Raw genomic sequence first — 9,662 nt, 5'->3', positions numbered from 1 at the left:
GCCAACCCGGTATCATAAACGAGCTGACACCCGGTAATCAATAAACGGGCTGACACCCGGTATCACATAACGGGCTGACACCGGTATCACAGCGGGCTGACATAGGCCGGTATCATAAGGAGCTGACACCCCGGGTAATCACAACGGGGCTGACACCCGGGTATCACAACGGGCTGACACCCGGTATCACAGCGGGCTGACACCCGGTATTGCAGCGGGCTGACACTCGGTATCATAACGGGCTGACACCCGGTATCACAGCCTGGCGCCGCCCGCAGTCCCGGTGCTGAGCTTGGCGCTGCCGGCAGGGGGCGCTGTAGCGACAGGGGAGAGGGCGGCGTGGCGGCTGCGGCGCATGCGCTCGGAGGGCGGCGGCGGTAGCGGGCCGCAGCGAGCGGGGCCCACGGCGCCTCAGCCGCCGCCCCGTCAGCGCCCGGAGCAGGGCACGGAGCACGGCCCCTACCGCGCCCGATGTGATGGCCGGGGGGGTGAGCGGCGAGCTCAGCGGCGGCCTCGCATGACGAGCGGGCGGCGAAGAGACCAGCGCGGCTCGGCCCGGCCCTGACGGGCGGCGGCGGCTTCTCGTTCCCCCTCAGCGCCCCCTCCTCGGCCCGGGCGCTGCGGGCGGTCCCGATGCGCAGGGCCGGTATCCGCCATGCAGCCGCCGCCGCAGCCCTACGAGTTGTTCGGCGAGGAGAACGGCCCGAAATGGCGGGGGCTCTTCGTGCCCGCCCTGCGCAAGGTCAGTGCGGGGGGCGATCCCGGAGGGGCTGCCCGGGGCCGAGCGGACCGACAGCACCGAGCGAGCGGGGCCGTCCTGAGCCGGGCTCCTTCCTGACACTGAGTTAAAGGGAGCGCGTGAGGAGCGCGGCTTCCTACACACGAAGGGGAACGGCTTCGTGTTAAAACAGCGGTGATTTGCGTTGGGTGTTACAGGGGAATCCTTCACCCGGAGGGCCGTGAGGCACCGGCTGTGGGTGCCCCATCCCTGGAGGTGCCCGGAGCCATTGACGGGCGGTGGGCAGCTGAGCTGGGGGTGCCCAGCACACGGCGGGGGTTTGGGACCTCCCAACCCATAGCACTCAGAGGCTCCGTGCTGTAGGTCAGGCAGTCGGTGCTGAGCAGTGCTGTGCGGTGCTGTGTTACTGTGCAGTGCTGTGCAGTTGGGTGCCCGCGGTTAAAGCACCCCACGTCACCCTGTCACAAGGCACCACCATCCCGGCCTTGGTGGGGCTGTGGCAGTTTGACCCCGGCCAGTCTCATTAAACCTAAAAGGCGTTTTTAGTTGTGAAACAAGCACTGTGTAGAAGCCAGAGAATTGACGCTGCTCCTAACAGTGTTAGCCACTTCTGTACCTTTGATTTGGGTCTGAAAGAAACAGAGCAGGGGCTCCATTCTATGAGCTTTCTTTCTAACCTGAGAAAATCAGTTTTCAACCCCAGTGGCTGCTTGTTAAAATGTGCAGTTGCTTCTAGGTGTCTTCTCCTCCTGGGAAAGCTCCTCGTCAGCCGCACCCACCCTTTAGCATGAAGCAATCCCACCGTAAGGTGCGTTTCTTTGCTGAACGCGTGGTATCAGTGAGTCAAAACAAAGCAGGCTCATCGTTCTGGCTGCTGCAGGCTGTGCTGGAGGTGCTGCCAGCTGGGAAACCCTGCCTGAAAGATGGGATGCTCTGATACAAACAGTGGGAGGGGGGAGGTTGGCTTTAAACCAGAACGTGTTAGAAATTCATGGCGTATTGCTTTGTTTACATCTGATTCTTGGGTAACAGAAGTGTTGTTGCTATTGGTGGGATGGCTGGAAGCTGTTCTGCTGAAATCCCACTATGCATCAAAGGAACAGGTTGGTACCTGATGGTACAAAGATGCTCAGAGGCTGCAGCACCTCCACTGCAAAGACAGGCTGAGGGAGCTGGGCTTGTTCAGCATGGAGAAGAGAAGGCTGCGGGGTGACCTCAGTGCAGCCTGCCAGGACCTAAAGGGAGCCTACAGACAGGAGAGGAGTCAACTCTTTGAGAGGGCAGATAACAGCAGGACAAGGGGAAATGGATTGAAGTTAGAGGAGGGCAGATTTAGGTTGGATGTCAGGGGGAAGTTCTTTACTGTGAGAGTGGTGAGGTGCTGGAACAGCTGCCCAGAGAGGCTGTGGATGCCCCGTCCATCCCTGGAGGTGTACAAGGCCAGGTTGGATGGGGCCCTGGGCAGCCTGGGCTGGTATCAATGTGGAGGTTGGTGGCCCTGCCTGTGGTGGGGGGTTGGAGCTTCGTGATCCTTGAGGTCCCTTCCAACCCCAGCCATTCTGTTATCGTTAGGTGGTGAAAGAGTGATGAAAGAGTGCTAAGTCGTGTGAGCTCGAGGCAGTCTTCTTAGGGGAAAAAAACAGAACTAAGCAGCAAGACATGATTACAAAAAGATACATCTTTTTTGTGTGTTCAGATCACAGTATTGTTAGCAGAAGCCCTGGGAACCTAGATGTGGTGGAATTGTTAAGGTAGTTTTGTGTATTTATGCTCTTCCAGCTGGGAGGTTTACAAGCACCAGGTCTATATGCACTGCTGGCCATGGAGCCTTCTTTAGCAGCAGGCTTATTTCTGCTCCTCTTGTCTTCCTCTCAGTGGTTGGGTATCTCTGTAGGTTGGTTTTGGTCCCGTGTTTCTGAATAGGCTGATTTCTGTTGTTGCAGAAATATTCTCTATCATAAATGAGGAGCCAAATGGGCTGGTTCCTTTTGCTTAAATCCTATTTTTTTTCATGGTTTTTTCTGTGTGTTTTTTTTCCCCAGCTGTTGCACTGCTGAGTTTAACTACGGCTACTAGACTTTGCAGTTGGCAAACGGTGGGAGGAGAAATTTCTCAGGCACTGGCACAGCATGAAGGTGGTTCTTGGAGCTGAGGTGTTTAAAAAAGTAGAAGGAGCAGCACGGTTTTCTTTGGCAGCAATTAGGAAACGCTTCCTACAAATTAAAAACCACAAGTTGTTTGCTGCCGGGAGGAGGGTGTGAAGGGCTGAGCCTGGTTTGCTTGGGGTTTGTCTCAACTTAAGGCATTTAATAAGGATGAATTATATCCAGATGTTTAATTTTAAGATGCAAACAAGTGTTTGTGTACGTATGAACTTTACGTGTGTTTCTGCTTGACCCTTTGCATTAAAGGGCACAGTCAGCACCTGCCTGCACCTCCCATGGGACGTCCTCTCTTGCACCTCCTTCCTTCTCCAGCTGCACTACCCATCAGCAGTCAGGTAGCTGAGGATGAAAAGGTTTGTGTTCATGCTAAAGTGGTGCTGTAGGTTGGCAGTTCAGTGAGCCCTCCCTGTGCATAGGGCAGCTGGATGGTGATCTGCATCCCAGAGGCTTTTTGTAGCACAGTAACTGTGTTATGTGAGTATCTTATTTTGTTAACCATGCATTGAATGGTTGCAGTGTAAAAGCTGAAATCCTGCAATCAGAGAGTTGCAGAATGGGTGGGTTGGAAGGGACCTTAAAGCCACCCTTGCCATGGGCTGGGTGCCCCCAGCTCAGCTGCCAGGGCCCATCTGCAGCCTCAGGCACCTCTAGGGTTGGAGCACTCACAGCTGTGGGCAGTGCTGGGGCTTCACCGCCCTCTGAGTGAAGACTTTCCCATAACATCTGAGCGATCTGGCATTCCAGGCTGCAAGCACACACTGCCAGCTCACATCCAGCTTCTCATCCACCAGAACCCTCCAGTCCTTCCCAGCAGTGCAGCTCTCAGTGTTCTTCTCCTGGTCTGTACACACAGCTGGGGCTGCCGTGACCCAGGTGTGGCACCTTGCTCTTGGCCTTGTCAAATACTGTGAGGTTCTCATGGGCCCACTTCTCAAGCCTGTCCAGGTCCCTCTGGCTGCGTTCCTTCCTTCCGTCGTGTCACTGCACAGTTGGGTGTCATCACAGAATTCTAGAATGGCCTGGGTTGCAAAGGACCGCAATGCTCATCCAGTTCCAACCCTCTGCAATGTGCAGGGTCACCAACCAGCAGCCCAGGCTGCCCAGAGCCACATCCAGCCTGGCTTATCCACAGAGCAGCCCAGCCTTCAAATGCATCTTTCTCTGATATAGAGGAGGTAATGCTGGGCCATATCTCATGCCTCGCAGAGGAGCAGGTGGATGACATCAGCTGCCCTTTGTCCACCAATGCTGTCACTCCATCATAGAAAGCCACCAGCTGGGTCAGGGTCAATTGCAAGTGGATTGTTTATTAAGCTGTGTTTTGTTTAAGAGCCTACTTCACACTGCTCCTCTATCAGCATTTACTACAGTTTGATTTGAGGAAGATCAGCCGTCTGGAAAGCGCTGTGCTGGAAATAAAGTCAGGAATTGGTGCAGCTATTCCAGGGGAGTTGGTGCTGTGTTTTTCTTTGGGATGTCTCTTCAGGTCTTGAAATCTTCGTGCTTCTTTGAGAGGGTTGATACCAGCAGGACAACGGGAAATGGATTGAAGTTGAAGGAGGGCAGGTTTAGGTTGGATGTCAGGGGGAAGTTCTGTACTGTGAGAGTGGTGAGGTGCTGGAACAGCTGCCCAGAGAGGCTGTGGATGCCCCGTCCATCCCTGGAGGTGTTCAAGGCCAGGTTGGATGGGGCCCTGGGCAGCCTGGGCTGGTATTAGATGTAGAGGTTGGTGGCCCTGCCTGTAGCAGGGGGATTGGAGCATCGTGATCCTTGAGGTCCCTTCCAACATGGGCCATTCTGTGGTTCTGTGAGCACTAAAAGTGTCGTCATGTAGAATGTAATGAGAGAGGTGGGATGCTGTCGTGTGCAGAAATAAGGAAGCAGGTCTTTGCTGGTATCTGCTGTGCAGTGACTCCATAGACACATCCTGGGTTAGGCTGTTTTTCAGGCTTTGTTTATTTTCTGAGCAGTATCTTGTTTTGCACGTGTTCTTACTGTGGAACAACTGGAGCTTTCCGAATGTGTTTTTACTACCAAAACATGTGTGTTACGTAAAGATCTATTGAGTCAGTACAGCCAAACCGCTGGCTTGTCCCAGTGGTGCAGCTCAGAAGGAAGCCTCTTGCAAGCCTGACTTTCTTTTTCTCTCAATTAGTTGCTGTTGCAGGTACAGCACTTGGGCCCTTGATTTTATACTTCACAATTTCTCCGAGTCCAGGTGTTGTCGAGGCTCAGACTTTGTGCCATAGCTCCCGTGGGTCAGAATGGAGCTTACAGGCTGGTTCTCAAGAGCTGTTTGGTGCAACGTGTTGTGCTCTTAAGTATTTTGGCCCTTAAAGGAAGCAGCTACATGTCACATCCAGATGGATTCCTGTGTTAGCTGTGGTGTGTCATTCCATGCCAGCTAATGGTGTGCTCAGAGCCTGAGATCACTGTATGTGCCTCCTGTAAGAAATACCCTCAGTCATTCCTCCTGTGTTCTGTGTTTTATCAGACACCCTCTCCCTGTTTTTTCACATCTTTCAATCAGAGTTTAGTTGAATTCTGTGTAGAGCAAGTGTGCTGTCCTTGATGCAGCAGCATCTGCTTTGTGTAGCGAGTGCATGGTGTTCATAACTTGCTCTGTTTTGTCCATGTCTCACTATGAAATCATTTTCTCTCAGTCAGGGTGTGTAGGGCACAACTACTCTTCCAGCCAGGGACTGCTGCACTGATGATCTCTTGTGGTGTCATTTCAAGTGCAAGGCCTCAGGGAGTTGCCTCAGGAAGGCAAACGGGGCTGCAGGACTTAGGTTTGTGTTCACTGAGTGTAACCGAGATCTCTGTGGAGCTGGAGGAGGGCTGAGTGCTCTGCTTGTCCTCCTGACTTCTAGGTACTCATGCACTCCTCATAATGCTGAGGGAAATACTCCGGGAGCTGAGGGGCATCTCAGGGAGCTCCTTCTCATGGCTGCAGCTCGTTTCCTAGTTGGTTTCTAATGCTGGAGCAGTGCTCTTCAGAGACAAGCGAGGCAGGACCTTAACTTGGCACTTCCTGGTGCTCCATTGTTCTGTGAATTCAGCTCTCCTGTTCAGGAAGAACGTGAAAAGTTCCTGTATTATTGAAAACCTGCAGGCTTAACTAAGTGTTTTCATGGAGTGGTTTTGGCTTTCTGATGGCTGCTTTTTACTTCCACTAGTACCCGATCATGCAGATGCTTCATGCCAGTGCGGAATCCAACCCTCACAGTTAGGTGGGAGCATCTGTCCTGGGGTGTAGCATGAGGTCTGTGCTCTCAGCACCCTGCCTGCTGCCTTGGTTACCTGCTCCAACATAACCAGCCCTGCTGCTTTGTTTGTCTTGTTCTTCAAACCACGTGCAGGATGTCAGTGTGGGTATGTAAGGTGACTGTTTTGAGGCAATTCACGTATAATTTGTCTGGGGGAAGGTAGGGAATTTCCCTGGACTGTGTTATTTATGAGTGTGTTGGCTATAGTTTAAGGTCTAGTTAGTGCTTTCCTGACTGAGGCTGCCAGGGAAAGCTGAGTGTATAGGTTGACTCTGGAGGGTGGGTTTTCTTCTTTTATTGGGTAAGGTAGTTGTTGGGTCCAAGTGATTTGTAGTGGGAGAACAATTAGGGGCCAGGTGAGTTGCTGCAGCCCTCTGGCTTTTGTGGGTGGGTGCTGCAGCCTCCTGCTATAGGTTGTGTGCTCCAGATCAGCCTTGGAAATGAAAGCAGCAATTCAGCTCCATGAAGTGAGAGAAATGCATTATCCTGCTGGGCAATAAAGGGAAGTGGTCGTCCACATGTGTCACACCATACTTGTCAGTCAGGAAGATTGGATTCTGATACATTTTCTTTAGGTCTCCTGCACTGCAGTATGAGTTTGATACCTCCCATTCTCATGCCCCAGATGGAGTTTCATGCTTAATTAGTTTTCTGGTTCTCAGGCATCTCCAAGCCTTCGTCCATGTTGTTCCAGCCCTTGTCCATGTTGTGGCCATGGCTTTTCATTGCCACAATTTTAAGAGCACCTTCATTCATTGCCCTGCTAGACTGTTCACTTCTCCTTTCCTGGTTTTCCTGCAGTGCATTTGGGCTCCTCTGTTCACAGATCACCCAGTACTTGTTAGCAGGTTTAGGATTAATCGCGTGCTGCTCATTCTGTGAGCAAATAACTGGAATTACAGCGATGGCTTTCTCTGCATCTTCAGCAGAAATCTGCCTTGGCTTGGAACTTCCTCGCAGCCATAAAGGGTAAACAGTTTTCAATTGAAAAGAAGTGTCAAAAAAGACTAATTTTTACAACTTCTTTGGGACAGGTTCAGCAACAGGTGCACCCCAACCTTTCAGCAAAGGAAGATTCCCTCTACTACATTGAGGAGTTGATACTTCAGCTGCTAAACAAGCTATGCATCGCCCAGCCACGCACAGTCCAAGATGTGGAGGTAAGATGAGCTACAGGAAAAACAAGTGCTTGCTTCTGGGATCAGTGGGAGGAACAAAGGTATTGTGAGCAGTGCAGCTTGAAGTTGAAGCAGAGTGCATCTGAAGAGCAGAGCTTAGCAATGCTGTTTTTCTAAACGATTAAACAGTATTCAGGTTTCATAAAGCAAGTTTAATTGGATATTAATTTTCTTATGCCATATATCAGCATAGAAATGGTGGGAATTTTTGCTTTCAGCCTTGTTTTTAAAAATGCAGAGTACTTTGGGGGATTTTCTGCTGCTTGAATACACTTGGACTTAAGAGTGAAAGGATGTTGTAATTTCTTTCCCACTCTTTGACATTAATATGCAGGAAAAGAAAATGCTGTAATGAAAGTTTAGGCCTGGCTGTGAGCTGAGGGGTAGAGTTGTGTGTTCCTGGAACTCACTGAGGCTCGTGTAATATTGCAGCTGTCTGCTTTTGTGTCATCGGTTAAAAATGAGAGCTCTCATGGAGTGTGCAGTGTAGTGGGAGAAGGTGCTCTCGTGTAGCTGTGATCCATTATAGCTTTGCAGAGCATTAATTTTGCATCAGTCTGCATGTCAAGGATTTTCAGCCTCAGGCACAATGAAGTCCTCACCCCGTGTGCTGTACGTTCCTCATGGAGATAAACCTTTGCAAAATTATTACCTGAGGAGATCTGGATCCTTACTGGATGCAGTAATTGCCCTTTATTCAACTTGATTTGTTAATATTGGTTTATGATTAATGTATTTCGTAATACTGATGCATAAAGATTATAGTATGGCTAAGTAAACTTAATAGTCTCCTAATAGCTCTCAGGATTGCTACTGTTTTGAGTGTGGATTAGATGTGAAACTGAGAAGTTCTGTGTTCATTCTCCAGCTGCCAGAGATCAAACCCTTCACTAGGCAGGACAATTTGAGAGGGCACTGGTTATTTTATACACCGACTCCATCGTTTTCTGCTTCTGAGTTAAGAGATGACTGAGTACTCTGTGTGCATCTGAGTTATTTTTCCTTAGGTATATGTGTGCTCCATGAACTGCTGTGTGCAGGAGAGCTCTCAGCCCTGTGAGGAAACTGGCAGCTCTCTGAGCCGTGGTTATGGATATTGCAGCAGATGCTAAATCCTGTGTGTTGTGTTTTAATCATACCTGGCAGTTTAAAGCTGCAAATTATAAGACATTATTACACTTGGCACTGTAACAGTTCTTTAGTATAAAAAACACAGCTCTGTCTAAATAGTGGTAAAATATTCCCCAGGACCTTATTGTTGAGTAGGTCAGTAAATTCAAACCTTTTCGGAGCGGGGAAAGTAGAATTGAGTGCTTTGTTTTGGTTTAGTGGTGAGATTGCTGACCAGCAGCCATCTGAGAGCTGCAGGTGAAGGCTGGCTCTGCTCCTCAGCTGTTTTAAGCTTAAGAGATGACAGTCTCTAAATTTTATTGTGCAGCTGTTCACATAACAGCCTGGAGTTAAGGGAACTATTTGTGCACAATACTAAACCTAAGCATTTGCAAGATGGAGGTCAAAAATCCTGAAGTATAAACATTTTATAAATAGTAAAAGCCTTTCAAATGATCCCCAACAAAACACTGGCAAAATCCTGGAGCAGGTGATACGTGACTTGTTAAAGGACATCTGAATTCCAGCAGCAGGAAGCCTGGAGAGCTCGTGGAGAGCAGGACGGGGGTCTTGCATCTGTTAGCATGGGATTGCTAACATGTGGGACTGCAGACCAGAGCAGTTAGTTCTCTTATGGAGGTGTCATCCCACCTGTTCCTATGCAGGTGGGGAGATGTTAATGTATATAAAATCTGTATTAAAAATGGCCTGAAGTTGCAAAGTGCAGCAGGGAAGGTGCAGGCTAGCAGAGCACAAAGTGTTCCTTCATCCTTCATCAACTCACAGCATCAAAGAATGGCCTGGGTTGGAAGGGACCTCAAGGATCACGAAGCTCCAATCCCCCTGCTACAGGCAGGGCCACCAACCTCCCCATTTCATACCAGCACAGGCTGCCCAGGGCCCCATCCAACCTGGCCTTCAGAACCTCCAGGGATGTGGCACAGCTGGAAGATCTGTGCTTGCTTTTCTTTTCTGCCCTGAACTTCACCTGATATAGTGCAAGTTGCATCCTTTTATGAAATAGGAACAGTAACAACTTGTTTTCTTCATTTAAGTTGTGAGCTGTTCAGTAATTCCTGATGTTTATATTTTGATCTCAACTGCAGTTTCTTGCAGTTCATGTGATCTAAAGATCATAGAGCAGGAGCTGTTGTAGGAGATGGGAAGTTCCTCGTGCTTGGGGCGGGAAGGTTGGTTGGGG

The 9,662-nt window shown here is 50.1% G+C and overlaps 1 protein-coding gene across 2 annotated transcripts in view; it reads left to right on the top strand.

Annotated features, from left to right (window-relative positions):
* The first annotated feature begins 379 nt into the window (after positions 1 to 379).
* Positions 380 to 9,662, top strand: part of SOS2 (SOS Ras/Rho guanine nucleotide exchange factor 2) — a 43,656-nt gene continuing 34,373 nt past the window's right edge. Inside the window, exons 1-2 of one of the 2 annotated variants that reach the window (XM_015865946.2) lie at positions 380 to 742; positions 7,208 to 7,333. In XM_015865946.2, the coding sequence (XP_015721432.1) occupies positions 656 to 742; positions 7,208 to 7,333 (213 nt within the window). In that variant the 5' untranslated portion in view covers positions 380 to 655. The remainder of the gene's footprint in view (positions 743 to 7,207; positions 7,334 to 9,662) is intronic. The other variant, XM_015865945.2, reaches the window with a different exon arrangement.

The sequence above is a fragment of the Coturnix japonica genome, chromosome 5 (assembly GCF_001577835.2).
Source record: "Coturnix japonica isolate 7356 chromosome 5, Coturnix japonica 2.1, whole genome shotgun sequence".
Taxonomy (NCBI): domain Eukaryota; kingdom Metazoa; phylum Chordata; class Aves; order Galliformes; family Phasianidae; genus Coturnix; species Coturnix japonica.
This window is presented reverse-complemented; position numbering and strand designations above follow the sequence as displayed.